The sequence below is a fragment of the Rutilus rutilus genome, assembly GCF_951802725.1.
Source record: "Rutilus rutilus genome assembly, chromosome: 10".
In the NCBI taxonomy this organism is placed as follows: Eukaryota; Metazoa; Chordata; class Actinopteri; order Cypriniformes; family Leuciscidae; genus Rutilus; species Rutilus rutilus.
This window is the reverse complement of record NC_140215.1, coordinates 39,403,105-39,418,807: the sequence shown is the minus strand read 5'-3', so window position 1 is coordinate 39,418,807 and position 15,703 is coordinate 39,403,105. Positions and strand designations below refer to the sequence as shown.

Genomic DNA, 15,703 nt, shown 5'->3' with positions numbered 1-15,703 from the left:
CCTTTAGTTACCTGCGACCAAATGAGTTCTGAATGCCTGTAACGCCGCGTTCACACTGCACAATTTTCAAAGTAGTCGAGTCACTGTTCTTTTCACACTGCACGACTATCTGGGTTAACGTTCAGTTGCTGCTGTGTGCACGATGCACCGATGACAGTTTCACACTGCATGACTATACAAAAGAAAGAATCGCTGACAACTGTCTGGTCTGCAAACTGCGTTTCACAACCAAACCCACGCAAGAAGTGGCAGGAGTAGTCGTGGCCGAGAGGTTAAGGCGATGGACTTGAAATCCATTGGGGTCTCCCCGCGCAGGTTCGAACCCTCTTCGTCTGTTTGCGACAGGAATTGTGACATCCAGGAGCTTTGTACGAGCTGCATTTTTTTTTTTTCTCTAACACAGAAAACTGGGCAACCCACATCTCTTTTCAAGCCTGAAGTGAGCAGGTTTTTGTGTAGGTGAAGACGTCGTTGAACTCCTTTTTGCCAACACAATATGTTAGCTGAGTGCATCCTCTGCTGCTCACATCCACATTGATGGTTGGCCCGGGTGTCCTCTGCTGCTCACTTCCAGAAAGGAAAATAGCATGTGACTCACTACCACTATCACTGACTCACTTTCAAGAGCAGTCGTGACCGAGAGGTTAAGGCGATGGCCTCGAAAACCATTGGGGTCTCCCCACGCAGGTTCGAACCCTGCTGACTATGTGACTCCTTGTCACTTTGTCTGATTGTGACATCCAGGATCTTTGTACGATCTGCTTTTTTTTTCCGAACACGGACATTGGGCTCTTTTCAAGCCTGAAGTGGGCATCGTTTCAAAAGGCCCAGATCATATGTGATTTTGGCCATTCTATTCAGGCTGTCGGAGCAATGGCTTTGGCATCCCCCGACAACTTCACGGCCTTCATGTTGTGCAGCTCAAGAGTCGCCGCATTATATTTTATGGAGAATCTTGGATATTAGTGTTTTGAAATGTTGCATTCGTTCTCTCTTAGAAAAGTCAAACAGAAACCTACTCATTATGTCCCAGTTGCTCTTTTGTCGAAACCACCTTAGAGTTAGCAACATGCCACGAAAAAAAAACTCCACTCTTTCAATGTCAGTGTTCCTAGCTTTGGAAGGAGCAGCCTATCTCTCTCGTCCCTTTATAAATTGTGGTCTTCATCCTTTAATACCACAAACTTTAAGCTGACAAAGCATGAACACTTTAGGGGGAAAGTGCTGTTATATCCCTAGGGTGGCTGTTCCCTGGCGAAAGCCCGGCTAGCTCAAATGGTAGCGCCTTGGACTTTTAATCTGAAGGTCCAGGGTTCAAGTCCCTGTTCGGGCGAAGGTTTGTTGCAGACCTCCCCTAATCTCTTGCTGTGCTCTTCCCAGCCTTTGAGAGAGGTGGTCTTCCTCTTCAAGATTAAGATGTGGCGGGGTTATTTCCCAGCATTTGGTGTTGTTTTGCCTGCTGTAATGCTTGGTTACTAGGGACTTTAAGCAACAGCTGCTGATGGAACGGCAAAGAGCTAAAGAGCGCAAAAATCACTAAGCAACAGTAAAGAGGATGGCGTAGGGGTAATTTAATCATCAGACAAAATACAAAAAAAGGAAGTGATTTTAAAAAGGAAGAGAAGGGTTGCTTTTGGCATTTAATGATATACAGAAACGATTACAATGCCACATAACCTAAAACATAACATTAATATTCTTAATCTGTCACGTGGTAACGACTACGGCAAATCAGCTGTTCTCCCGTAGTAGACGGTTACAGTAGAACGTCGCGAGGTAGCAGTTAATGTCGCGCGTGCGCAATAGAACGACAGAATGCCGTTCCACCAGAGGCTGTTGCTCAAAGACCCTACTGTCTAGGCAAGCGGTGGTGGGGGACTTTGAGAGAACTGAGCTGAAGCTTGCCGTTGACTCTGTATGTGCAGGCCCGGGGCAAGTGGAAAGATTGCTTTCTCGCCATAGCATTTAGTACTCTGCGTTGTGCCCGCAGCATCCCCAGTCCAAATCCGGATCATGGCATCTTTTCGTGTAGGTGAAGACGTTGTTGAACTCCTTTTTGCCAACACAATATTTTCGCCATCCACATTGATAGTTGGCCCCAGGTGTTCTCTGAGCATGTGACTCACTGGCGGGAGTAGTCGTGGCCGAGAGGTTAAGGCGATGGACTTGAAATCCATTGGGGTCTCCCCGCGCAGGTTCGAACCCTGCCGACTACGTGGCTCCCCGTCACTTTGTCTGTTTGCGACAGGAATTGTGACATCCAGGAGCTTTGTACGAGCTGCTTTTTTCTCTAAAACGGAAAATTGGGCAACCCACATCTCTTTTCAAGCCTGAAGTGAGCAGGGTTTTGTGTAGGTGAAGACGTCGTTAGTTTATAAATAAGTGTTTTGGCACACCTGTCCGAGTGACGCTACAAATTCTTCTAAAATCGGATTTTATTTCGGGCATGTTAAATTAGCGTTCGACAAACGCGAACAACCTTTTATTTATATACACTCACAATAACAATTAAATGTTGTGCTTTTGTAAAATAAAGAAAACAAACAGGGTGCGCTTTCTGCCGTCTCGGTCTCCGTCACAGAAATTAACCAAAATTCTATAGGCTACTTGCCTCGGTCACGATAAGAAATATGTCTATAGAAAGCTTGAGTGAACAAATATTATCTGATTATGCAAATATGCAAATCCATATGAAACCATCCAATATTAAATTGGCTATGATATAACCATGGCTGTGTATTCCCCTATATTCACTACAGTGGCTGGAAACATTGTTTTCATTCATAATTACTTGCATGGATTCACATCGCAAATCAATCAGCAATTGAAAAATTCAGATTCAAATTCTAGACATGCCCCTTTGTCTCTTGATGTCAGTCTCCAGTAGAGATCCATTTCCTGGAGAGTTTAGGTGTAGGAGTTTAGTCATAATTACAACTTGTAACTTGTGGTAGAACTCCGACTTGTACCACGTGATCGCTGTACCACCTGACCACTGCAGATTCAATCATCTCGTAATTACGGTAATTATTACGACGTCCAACCCTAATCAAACACACCTGAACAAGCTAATCAAGGTCTTCAAGATTAGGCTATATTAGAAAGCTGCAGGCAAGTGATATTCATTAGGGTTGGAGTTACCCAGACCCCCAATTGGATCTTCAAAAAGTGTTTTAAACTCTTCTGATAGCGTTTGTTGTGGGACTCAGCTGATATTTTGATGCAGCAACAGGGGTCTTTCTTTGTAGTTTTGTGGTCCTTGCTGTCCGCCCCCCTCCTGACTCACTAATTCAGTGCATCTTCCAGCAGAGTTGCTTTTGAGATTGCAGGTCGAGAGGATGACAGCTCAAGTGTATTGCTCATTTAGTGCTGTTTTATTGTGTCTGTCTGCTTGTTTAAGCACAACAGACGCTGGAGTCCTAGGTGAGAAGTTGTTTTAGCTTCATTACGCAGCCTGCAGAAGTGCATAAATAAAGTGCCTTACAAAATTTGATTTCAGACACATCTGCTTACAAAAATACAGTACAGACGTCCAGTGGAAGTTCATCTTTGTGTGTTGGTTTAGTTTTAATAATAAGCAACGTATAAATATGCAAACTGTCGTAACTTTATGCATTTTTCATTGTACAAGTAAAACCCATATAATCACTAATAGGCATTTTTGTTTACTGTTAAACACGAACATTAGTGTTATAATATGGCTGCAAAATTGTTACCGGACTGTATCAATCCTGAGTTTAAACTTTTGCCTAAAGTTTTTTTGTTTGTTTTGTTTTAACAAATGCATAAGCCTACAATATAACGTGGGGAGCTAATTATAACCGATAACTCTGCGTTTTACATATATAGTGGGTTTCTATGTTTGTTTTGTTTTCTGTTGAGTAGCTTATTAAAATGCTAAAAAGGAAATGAGGGTGGTCATGGGGATGGCATCATTTTTGAAGATGTACACCAGTAAATTTGTATACAACATATTAACTGATTTCTATCAGCATTGCACTATTACTCACTCTACTACAGTGGGGTAGGTTGTAACTTCACGCTCAGTCTTTGAAACCGATTGATGCAGTTTAGTGAAAAATGGTAGACTTCTAAGCTACTTGACTTGAAGCAGATAAATGTGTGAATATTATAAAGTTTGAGACTCATTGCAAAACCCCTGACTTGCAAATGCTGAAGCAAACTTTTACAGTACTTCCTGGTCTCCCCTAATGATCCTCTTCTGTAGTGTCTGGTCAGTGTCCGGCGATGCTGACGGTCGTGCCCTCCCGACGAGGATGCACTTCTGATAGAGACTGCTCTGGAGGACACAAATGCTGTCAATTTCCCTGTGGGGCTGCGTGTGTGCCGCCTGTTTTCAGTGAGTTTTAATTATTGATGCATGCTATACGTCTTCCAGAAAAAAACCCCTGAACAAATGTTTTCACTCAGGAATTGCTAGTAAGTTTCACAAATAATTGCAAAGAAACTGCAAGTAACACATTGACCTAAACGTGAAACTATGAAGTAGATGGACTGAATATTCCGGTAAATCCTCCTACGATCATCTCTTCTTTTTTTTTTCATACAGTGTACGAGACATTCAGTATTCAGTGATGTGGTTTCTCTGTCATGTGTCCCTATAACAGCAAAGGCAGGGGAGTGTCCAAGCACAAAGTCTGGAACAGGAATGTGTGCAGAGTTGTGTTACTATGACAGTGACTGTCCGAACAATGAGAAATGCTGCAGCAATGGATGTGGACATCAGTGTATGGATCCATTTGCAGGTATTTGTTATTATATTAGTGTTTGGGTCAGCTTCCTCATTTCAGTTTGTCTTGTTTTATAATTAATCGTTCTCAATGTAAAAAGTATTCAGCCAATAGCACAGGATGGCTTTACAAAATTAATTCATGTGATTAATTAATACGATCATGATTAATAATTAAGAGGTGTAAAACTTGGTATTTGGGTTTTGTGCTGTATCTGAGACTGAATGCCTCTAAACGGACTGACTGAAGTTGACTATCTGTATCCATCCAGTGAAGCCTGCAGCCGAACCGCCGAAGCCTCCAGGAAAGCCTGCAGCTGAACCTCCAAAGCCTCCAGGGAAGCCTGCAGCCGAACCTCCGAAGCCTCCAGTGAAGCCTGCAGCTGAACCTCCGAAGCCTCCAGGGAAGCCTGCAGCCGAACCGCCGAAGCCTCCAGGGAAGCCTGCAGCCGAACCGCCGAAGCCTCCAGGGAAGCCTGCAGCCGAACCTCCAAAGCCTCCAGTGAAGCCTGCAGCTGAACCTCCGAAGCCTCCAGTAAAGCTTCCAGTGGAGCCTTCTACCGAAGAGCCGGAGCCTTCTGCCGAACTGCCGGAGCCTTCTACCGAACTGCCGGAGCCTTCTGCCGAACTGCCGGAGCCTTCTGCTGAACTGCCGGAGCCTTCTACCGAACCTCCGGAGCCATCAGACGAACTGCCAGTGATGCCTCCAGTGGAACCCCCGAAGCCTCCAGTGAAGCCTGCAGCCAAGCCTCCAATGAAGCCTGCAGCCGAACCCCCGAAGCCTCCAATGAAGCCTGCGGCCGAACCCCCGAAGCCTCCAATGAAGCCTGCAGCTGAACCCCCGAAGCCTCCTGTGAAGCCTGCAGCCGGACCGCCCAAGCCTCCAATGAAGCCTGCAGCCGAACCTCCAAAGCCAACTGACCCTTATGGCAAATGTCCTGGCCATAAGTAATGTGGCTATGCATGCAGTTAACTGTGCTGATTTAACCATTGGATGTATGGTGTTTTCCCTGTTTATCACCAAATAAATCTCACACTTGTAAGACCATTTCCTCTCTTTTTTTCTTTTCTTTTTTTAAGTGGGAAAACAAGGAATTAGATTTTTGTGTTCCAGTGTTAGTTTGGCTGTTCTCTCACATAATGGCTCATTGGAATCAATGCGTGAGATCCCACTCTCCAAAGCCGTGCCTCCTTCAAAACGCTTGAAAACACACAGCAGAGTCTGTAAAGTGTCAAAGGTCGAAAGACTGCACTAAATTGCCTCATGTCTAAAATGCATAACATTATAGTGATAATGAACGTAAACAACTTGCAGTGCTCTAGTTGTACCACCTGACTGATGCAGATTCAGTTTGGCGTTGATAGTGTTGACATGGAAACTTCTGAATCCAAATGCAATGTTTGGACGAACAATTCTGTGAAGTTTCAACCAGTATTGTCTATTGACCAATAGTCTTCTGCATTCTGAAGCATTTTAGTGAAATTGTGTCTTCTAGTGGTCGTTTTATTTTAGGAAGTTGCAACTTCAAGCCTATTAACAGATGATCCCTTTAGTTACCTGCGACCAAATGAGTTCTGAATGCCTGTAACGCCGCGTTCACACTGCACAATTTTCAAAGTAGTCGAGTCACTGTTCTTTTCACACTGCACGACTATCTGGGTTAACGTTCAGTTGCTGCTGTGTGCACGATGCACCGATGACAGTTTCACACTGCATGACTATACAAAAGAAAGAATCGCTGACAACTGTCTGGTCTGCAAACTGCGTTTCACAACCAAACCCACGCAAGAAGTGGCAGGAGTAGTCGTGGCCGAGAGGTTAAGGCGATGGACTTGAAATCCATTGGGGTCTCCCCGCGCAGGTTCGAACCCTCTTCGTCTGTTTGCGACAGGAATTGTGACATCCAGGAGCTTTGTACGAGCTGCATTTTTTTTTTTTCTCTAACACAGAAAACTGGGCAACCCACATCTCTTTTCAAGCCTGAAGTGAGCAGGTTTTTGTGTAGGTGAAGACGTCGTTGAACTCCTTTTTGCCAACACAATATGTTAGCTGAGTGCATCCTCTGCTGCTCACATCCACATTGATGGTTGGCCCGGGTGTCCTCTGCTGCTCACTTCCAGAAAGGAAAATAGCATGTGACTCACTACCACTATCACTGACTCACTTTCAAGAGCAGTCGTGACCGAGAGGTTAAGGCGATGGCCTCGAAAACCATTGGGGTCTCCCCACGCAGGTTCGAACCCTGCTGACTATGTGACTCCTTGTCACTTTGTCTGATTGTGACATCCAGGATCTTTGTACGATCTGCTTTTTTTTTCCGAACACGGACATTGGGCTCTTTTCAAGCCTGAAGTGGGCATCGTTTCAAAAGGCCCAGATCATATGTGATTTTGGCCATTCTATTCAGGCTGTCGGAGCAATGGCTTTGGCATCCCCCGACAACTTCACGGCCTTCATGTTGTGCAGCTCAAGAGTCGCCGCATTATATTTTATGGAGAATCTTGGATATTAGTGTTTTGAAATGTTGCATTCGTTCTCTCTTAGAAAAGTCAAACAGAAACCTACTCATTATGTCCCAGTTGCTCTTTTGTCGAAACCACCTTAGAGTTAGCAACATGCCACGAAAAAAAAACTCCACTCTTTCAATGTCAGTGTTCCTAGCTTTGGAAGGAGCAGCCTATCTCTCTCGTCCCTTTATAAATTGTGGTCTTCATCCTTTAATACCACAAACTTTAAGCTGACAAAGCATGAACACTTTAGGGGGAAAGTGCTGTTATATCCCTAGGGTGGCTGTTCCCTGGCGAAAGCCCGGCTAGCTCAAATGGTAGCGCCTTGGACTTTTAATCTGAAGGTCCAGGGTTCAAGTCCCTGTTCGGGCGAAGGTTTGTTGCAGACCTCCCCTAATCTCTTGCTGTGCTCTTCCCAGCCTTTGAGAGAGGTGGTCTTCCTCTTCAAGATTAAGATGTGGCGGGGTTATTTCCCAGCATTTGGTGTTGTTTTGCCTGCTGTAATGCTTGGTTACTAGGGACTTTAAGCAACAGCTGCTGATGGAACGGCAAAGAGCTAAAGAGCGCAAAAATCACTAAGCAACAGTAAAGAGGATGGCGTAGGGGTAATTTAATCATCAGACAAAATACAAAAAAAGGAAGTGATTTTAAAAAGGAAGAGAAGGGTTGCTTTTGGCATTTAATGATATACAGAAACGATTACAATGCCACATAACCTAAAACATAACATTAATATTCTTAATCTGTCACGTGGTAACGACTACGGCAAATCAGCTGTTCTCCCGTAGTAGACGGTTACAGTAGAACGTCGCGAGGTAGCAGTTAATGTCGCGCGTGCGCAATAGAACGACAGAATGCCGTTCCACCAGAGGCTGTTGCTCAAAGACCCTACTGTCTAGGCAAGCGGTGGTGGGGGACTTTGAGAGAACTGAGCTGAAGCTTGCCGTTGACTCTGTATGTGCAGGCCCGGGGCAAGTGGAAAGATTGCTTTCTCGCCATAGCATTTAGTACTCTGCGTTGTGCCCGCAGCATCCCCAGTCCAAATCCGGATCATGGCATCTTTTCGTGTAGGTGAAGACGTTGTTGAACTCCTTTTTGCCAACACAATATTTTCGCCATCCACATTGATAGTTGGCCCCAGGTGTTCTCTGAGCATGTGACTCACTGGCGGGAGTAGTCGTGGCCGAGAGGTTAAGGCGATGGACTTGAAATCCATTGGGGTCTCCCCGCGCAGGTTCGAACCCTGCCGACTACGTGGCTCCCCGTCACTTTGTCTGTTTGCGACAGGAATTGTGACATCCAGGAGCTTTGTACGAGCTGCTTTTTTCTCTAAAACGGAAAATTGGGCAACCCACATCTCTTTTCAAGCCTGAAGTGAGCAGGGTTTTGTGTAGGTGAAGACGTCGTTAGTTTATAAATAAGTGTTTTGGCACACCTGTCCAAGTGACGCTACAAATTCTTCTAAAATCGGATTTTATTTCGGGCATGTTAAATTAGCGTTCGACAAACGCGAACAACCTTTTATTTATATACACTCACAATAACAATTAAATGTTGTGCTTTTGTAAAATAAAGAAAACAAACAGGGTGCGCTTTCTGCCGTCTCGGTCTCCGTCACAGAAATTAACCAAAATTCTATAGGCTACTTGCCTCGGTCACGATAAGAAATATGTCTATAGAAAGCTTGAGTGAACAAATATTATCTGATTATGCAAATATGCAAATCCATATGAAACCATCCAATATTAAATTGGCTATGATATAACCATGGCTGTGTATTCCCCTATATTCACTACAGTGGCTGGAAACATTGTTTTCATTCATAATTACTTGCATGGATTCACATCGCAAATCAATCAGCAATTGAAAAATTCAGATTCAAATTCTAGACATGCCCCTTTGTCTCTTGATGTCAGTCTCCAGTAGAGATCCATTTCCTGGAGAGTTTAGGTGTAGGAGTTTAGTCATAATTACAACTTGTAACTTGTGGTAGAACTCCGACTTGTACCACGTGATCGCTGTACCACCTGACCACTGCAGATTCAATCATCTCGTAATTACGGTAATTATTACGACGTCCAACCCTAATCAAACACACCTGAACAAGCTAATCAAGGTCTTCAAGATTAGGCTATATTAGAAAGCTGCAGGCAAGTGATATTCATTAGGGTTGGAGTTACCCAGACCCCCAATTGGATCTTCAAAAAGTGTTTTAAACTCTTCTGATAGCGTTTGTTGTGGGACTCAGCTGATATTTTGATGCAGCAACAGGGGTCTTTCTTTGTAGTTTTGTGGTCCTTGCTGTCCGCCCCCCTCCTGACTCACTAATTCAGTGCATCTTCCAGCAGAGTTGCTTTTGAGATTGCAGGTCGAGAGGATGACAGCTCAAGTGTATTGCTCATTTAGTGCTGTTTTATTGTGTCTGTCTGCTTGTTTAAGCACAACAGACGCTGGAGTCCTAGGTGAGAAGTTGTTTTAGCTTCATTACGCAGCCTGCAGAAGTGCATAAATAAAGTGCCTTACAAAATTTGATTTCAGACACATCTGCTTACAAAAATACAGTACAGACGTCCAGTGGAAGTTCATCTTTGTGTGTTGGTTTAGTTTTAATAATAAGCAACGTATAAATATGCAAACTGTCGTAACTTTATGCATTTTTCATTGTACAAGTAAAACCCATATAATCACTAATAGGCATTTTTGTTTACTGTTAAACACGAACATTAGTGTTATAATATGGCTGCAAAATTGTTACCGGACTGTATCAATCCTGAGTTTAAACTTTTGCCTAAAGTTTTTTTGTTTGTTTTGTTTTAACAAATGCATAAGCCTACAATATAACGTGGGGAGCTAATTATAACCGATAACTCTGCGTTTTACATATATAGTGGGTTTCTATGTTTGTTTTGTTTTCTGTTGAGTAGCTTATTAAAATGCTAAAAAGGAAATGAGGGTGGTCATGGGGATGGCATCATTTTTGAAGATGTACACCAGTAAATTTGTATACAACATATTAACTGATTTCTATCAGCATTGCACTATTACTCACTCTACTACAGTGGGGTAGGTTGTAACTTCACGCTCAGTCTTTGAAACCGATTGATGCAGTTTAGTGAAAAATGGTAGACTTCTAAGCTACTTGACTTGAAGCAGATAAATGTGTGAATATTATAAAGTTTGAGACTCATTGCAAAACCCCTGACTTGCAAATGCTGAAGCAAACTTTTACAGTACTTCCTGGTCTCCCCTAATGATCCTCTTCTGTAGTGTCTGGTCAGTGTCCGGCGATGCTGACGGTCGTGCCCTCCCGACGAGGATGCACTTCTGATAGAGACTGCTCTGGAGGACACAAATGCTGTCAATTTCCCTGTGGGGCTGCGTGTGTGCCGCCTGTTTTCAGTGAGTTTTAATTATTGATGCATGCTATACGTCTTCCAGAAAAAAACCCCTGAACAAATGTTTTCACTCAGGAATTGCTAGTAAGTTTCACAAATAATTGCAAAGAAACTGCAAGTAACACATTGACCTAAACGTGAAACTATGAAGTAGATGGACTGAATATTCCGGTAAATCCTCCTACGATCATCTCTTCTTTTTTTTTTCATACAGTGTACGAGACATTCAGTATTCAGTGATGTGGTTTCTCTGTCATGTGTCCCTATAACAGCAAAGGCAGGGGAGTGTCCAAGCACAAAGTCTGGAACAGGAATGTGTGCAGAGTTGTGTTACTATGACAGTGACTGTCCGAACAATGAGAAATGCTGCAGCAATGGATGTGGACATCAGTGTATGGATCCATTTGCAGGTATTTGTTATTATATTAGTGTTTGGGTCAGCTTCCTCATTTCAGTTTGTCTTGTTTTATAATTAATCGTTCTCAATGTAAAAAGTATTCAGCCAATAGCACAGGATGGCTTTACAAAATTAATTCATGTGATTAATTAATACGATCATGATTAATAATTAAGAGGTGTAAAACTTGGTATTTGGGTTTTGTGCTGTATCTGAGACCGAATGCCTCTAAACGGACTGACTGAAGTTGACTATCTGTATCCATCCAGTGAAGCCTGCAGCCGAACCGCCGAAGCCTCCAGGAAAGCCTGCAGCTGAACCTCCAAAGCCTCCAGGGAAGCCTGCAGCCGAACCTCCGAAGCCTCCAGTGAAGCCTGCAGCTGAACCGCCGAAGCCTGCAGCCGAACCGCCGAAGCCTCCAGGGAAGCCTGCAGCCGAACCGCCGAAGCCTCCAGGGAAGCCTGCAGCCGAACCTCCAAAGCCTCCAGTGAAGCCTGCAGCTGAACCTCCGAAGCCTCCAGTAAAGCTTCCAGTGGAGCCTTCTACCGAAGAGCCGGAGCCTTCTGCCGAACTGCCGGAGCCTTCTACCGAACTGCCGGAGCCTTCTGCCGAACTGCCGGAGCCTTCTGCTGAACTGCCGGAGCCTTCTACCGAACCTCCGGAGCCATCAGACGAACTGCCAGTGATGCCTCCAGTGGAACCCCCGAAGCCTCCAGTGAAGCCTGCAGCCAAGCCTCCAATGAAGCCTGCAGCCGAACCCCCGAAGCCTCCAATGAAGCCTGCGGCCGAACCCCCGAAGCCTCCAATGAAGCCTGCAGCTGAACCCCCGAAGCCTCCTGTGAAGCCTGCAGCCGAACCGCCCAAGCCTCCAATGAAGCCTGCAGCCGAACCCCCGAAGCCTCCTGTGAAGCCTGCAGCCGGACCGCCCAAGCCTCCAATGAAGCCTGCAGCCGAACCTCCAAAGCCAACTGACCCTTATGGCAAATGTCCTGGCCATAAGTAATGTGGCTATGCATGCAGTTAACTGTGCTGATTTAACCATTGGATGTATGGTGTTTTCCCTGTTTATCACCAAATAAATCTCACACTTGTAAGACCATTTCCTCTCTTTTTTTCTTTTCTTTTTTTAAGTGGGAAAACAAGGAATTAGATTTTTGTGTTCCAGTGTTAGTTTGGCTGTTCTCTCACATAATGGCTCATTGGAATCAATGCGTGAGATCCCACTCTCCAAAGCCGTGCCTCCTTCAAAACGCTTGAAAACACACAGCAGAGTCTGTAAAGTGTCAAAGGTCGAAAGACTGCACTAAATTGCCTCATGTCTAAAATGCATAACATTATAGTGATAATGAACGTAAACAACTTGCAGTGCTCTAGTTGTACCACCTGACTGATGCAGATTCAGTTTGGCGTTGATAGTGTTGACATGGAAACTTCTGAATCCAAATGCAATGTTTGGACGAACAATTCTGTGAAGTTTCAACCAGTATTGTCTATTGACCAATAGTCTTCTGCATTCTGAAGCATTTTAGTGAAATTGTGTCTTCTAGTGGTCGTTTTATTTTAGGAAGTTGCAACTTCAAGCCTATTAACAGATGATCCCTTTAGTTACCTGCGACCAAATGAGTTCTGAATGCCTGTAACGCCGCGTTCACACTGCACAATTTTCAAAGTAGTCGAGTCACTGTTCTTTTCACACTGCACGACTATCTGGGTTAACGTTCAGTTGCTGCTGTGTGCACGATGCACCGATGACAGTTTCACACTGCATGACTATACAAAAGAAAGAATCGCTGACAACTGTCTGGTCTGCAAACTGCGTTTCACAACCAAACCCACGCAAGAAGTGGCAGGAGTAGTCGTGGCCGAGAGGTTAAGGCGATGGACTTGAAATCCATTGGGGTCTCCCCGCGCAGGTTCGAACCCTCTTCGTCTGTTTGCGACAGGAATTGTGACATCCAGGAGCTTTGTACGAGCTGCATTTTTTTTTTTTCTCTAACACAGAAAACTGGGCAACCCACATCTCTTTTCAAGCCTGAAGTGAGCAGGTTTTTGTGTAGGTGAAGACGTCGTTGAACTCCTTTTTGCCAACACAATATGTTAGCTGAGTGCATCCTCTGCTGCTCACATCCACATTGATGGTTGGCCCGGGTGTCCTCTGCTGCTCACTTCCAGAAAGGAAAATAGCATGTGACTCACTACCACTATCACTGACTCACTTTCAAGAGCAGTCGTGACCGAGAGGTTAAGGCGATGGCCTCGAAAACCATTGGGGTCTCCCCACGCAGGTTCGAACCCTGCTGACTATGTGACTCCTTGTCACTTTGTCTGATTGTGACATCCAGGATCTTTGTACGATCTGCTTTTTTTTTCCGAACACGGACATTGGGCTCTTTTCAAGCCTGAAGTGGGCATCGTTTCAAAAGGCCCAGATCATATGTGATTTTGGCCATTCTATTCAGGCTGTCGGAGCAATGGCTTTGGCATCCCCCGACAACTTCACGGCCTTCATGTTGTGCAGCTCAAGAGTCGCCGCATTATATTTTATGGAGAATCTTGGATATTAGTGTTTTGAAATGTTGCATTCGTTCTCTCTTAGAAAAGTCAAACAGAAACCTACTCATTATGTCCCAGTTGCTCTTTTGTCGAAACCACCGTAGAGTTAGCAACATGCCACGAAAAAAAAACTCCACTCTTTCAATGTCAGTGTTCCTAGCTTTGGAAGGAGCAGCCTATCTCTCTCGTCCCTTTATAAATTGTGGTCTTCATCCTTTAATACCACAAACTTTAAGCTGACAAAGCATGAACACTTTAGGGGGAAAGTGCTGTTATATCCCTAGGGTGGCTGTTCCCTGGCGAAAGCCCGGCTAGCTCAAATGGTAGCGCCTTGGACTTTTAATCTGAAGGTCCAGGGTTCAAGTCCCTGTTCGGGCGAAGGTTTGTTGCAGACCTCCCCTAATCTCTTGCTGTGCTCTTCCCAGCCTTTGAGAGAGGTGGTCTTCCTCTTCAAGATTAAGATGTGGCGGGGTTATTTCCCAGCATTTGGTGTTGTTTTGCCTGCTGTAATGCTTGGTTACTAGGGACTTTAAGCAACAGCTGCTGATGGAACGGCAAAGAGCTAAAGAGCGCAAAAATCACTAAGCAACATTAAAGAGGATGGCGTAGGGGTAATTTAATCATCAGACAAAATACAAAAAAAGGAAGTGATTTTAAAAAGGAAGAGAAGGGTTGCTTTTGGCATTTAATGATATACAGAAACGATTACAATGCCACATAACCTAAAACATAACATTAATATTCTTAATCTGTCACGTAGTAACGACTACGGCAAATCAGCTGTTCTCCCGTAGTAGACGGTTACAGTAGAACGTCGCGAGGTAGCAGTTAATGTCGCGCGTGCGCAATAGAACGACAGAATGCCGTTCCACCAGAGGCTGTTGCTCAAAGACCCTACTGTCTAGGCAAGCGGTGGTGGGGGACTTTGAGAGAACTGAGCTGAAGCTTGCCGTTGACTCTGTATGTGCAGGCCCGGGGCAAGTGGAAAGATTGCTTTCTCGCCATAGCATTTAGTACTCTGCGTTGTGCCCGCAGCATCCCCAGTCCAAATCCGGATCATGGCATCTTTTCGTGTAGGTGAAGACGTTGTTGAACTCCTTTTTGCCAACACAATATTTTCGCCATCCACATTGATAGTTGGCCCCAGGTGTTCTCTGAGCATGTGACTCACTGGCGGGAGTAGTCGTGGCCGAGAGGTTAAGGCGATGGACTTGAAATCCATTGGGGTCTCCCCGCGCAGGTTCGAACCCTGCCGACTACGTGGCTCCCCGTCACTTTGTCTGTTTGCGACAGGAATTGTGACATCCAGGAGCTTTGTACGAGCTGCTTTTTTCTCTAAAACGGAAAATTGGGCAACCCACATCTCTTTTCAAGCCTGAAGTGAGCAGGGTTTTGTGTAGGTGAAGACGTCGTTAGTTTATAAATAAGTGTTTTGGCACACCTGTCCGAGTGACGCTACAAATTCTTCTAAAATCGGATTTTATTTCGGGCATGTTAAATTAGCGTTCGACAAACGCGAACAACCTTTTATTTATATACACTCACAATAACAATTAAATGTTGTGCTTTTGTAAAATAAAGAAAACAAACAGGGTGCGCTTTCTGCCGTCTCGGTCTCCGTCACAGAAATTAACCAAAATTCTATAGGCTACTTGCCTCGGTCACGATAAGAAATATGTCTATAGAAAGCTTGAGTGAACAAATATTATCTGATTATGCAAATATGCAAATCCATATGAAACCATCCAATATTAAATTGGCTATGATATAACCATGGCTGTGTATTCCCCTATATTCACTACAGTGGCTGGAAACATTGTTTTCATTCATAATTACTTGCATGGATTCACATCGCAAATCAATCAGCAATTGAAAAATTCAGATTCAAATTCTAGACATGCCCCTTTGTCTCTTGATGTCAGTCTCCAGTAGAGATCCATTTCCTGGAGAGTTTAGGTGTAGGAGTTTAGTCATAATTACAACTTGTAACTTGTGGTAGAACTCCGACTTGTACCACGTGATCGCTGTACCACCTGACCACTGCAGATTCAATCATCTCGTAATTACGGTAATTATTACGACGTCCAACCCTAATCAAAC

At 44.4% G+C, this 15,703-nt stretch overlaps 2 protein-coding genes across 7 annotated transcripts; both read left to right on the top strand.

The window, feature by feature from the left end:
* The first annotated feature begins 3,055 nt into the window (after nt 1-3,055).
* On the top strand, nt 3,056-5,798 carry LOC311298728 (uncharacterized protein). 2 transcript variants are annotated; one of them, XM_084421897.1, is made up of 5 exons: nt 3,056-3,423; nt 4,229-4,360; nt 4,432-4,527; nt 4,629-4,766; nt 5,023-5,798. In XM_084421897.1, exons 4-5 carry the CDS (start codon nt 4,670-4,672, stop codon nt 5,700-5,702), a joined length of 777 nt encoding a protein of 258 aa, XP_084278023.1. In that variant the 5' UTR covers nt 3,056-3,423; nt 4,229-4,360; nt 4,432-4,527; nt 4,629-4,669; the 3' UTR covers nt 5,703-5,798. The 2 variants fall into 2 exon arrangements, with proteins under 2 accessions (XP_084278023.1, XP_084278022.1); XM_084421896.1 differs by lacking the exon at nt 4,432-4,527.
* A 3,554-nt stretch (nt 5,799-9,352) lies between these two features.
* Nucleotides 9,353-12,149, top strand: LOC311298726 (uncharacterized protein). Of its 5 annotated transcripts, XM_084421894.1 has the most exons (5): nt 9,421-9,720; nt 10,526-10,657; nt 10,729-10,824; nt 10,926-11,063; nt 11,320-12,149. In XM_084421894.1, the coding sequence occupies exons 4-5, from the start codon at nt 10,967-10,969 to the stop codon at nt 12,051-12,053; spliced, it is 831 nt and encodes a 276-aa protein (XP_084278020.1). In that variant the 5' UTR covers nt 9,421-9,720; nt 10,526-10,657; nt 10,729-10,824; nt 10,926-10,966; the 3' UTR covers nt 12,054-12,149. The 5 variants fall into 5 exon arrangements, with proteins under 5 accessions (XP_084278016.1, XP_084278020.1, XP_084278019.1 ...); XM_084421890.1 differs by lacking the exon at nt 10,729-10,824 and having other exon boundaries at nt 9,353-9,720; XM_084421893.1 differs by lacking the exon at nt 10,729-10,824 and having other exon boundaries at nt 11,506-12,149.
* The last annotated feature ends 3,554 nt before the right edge of the window (nt 12,150-15,703 follow it).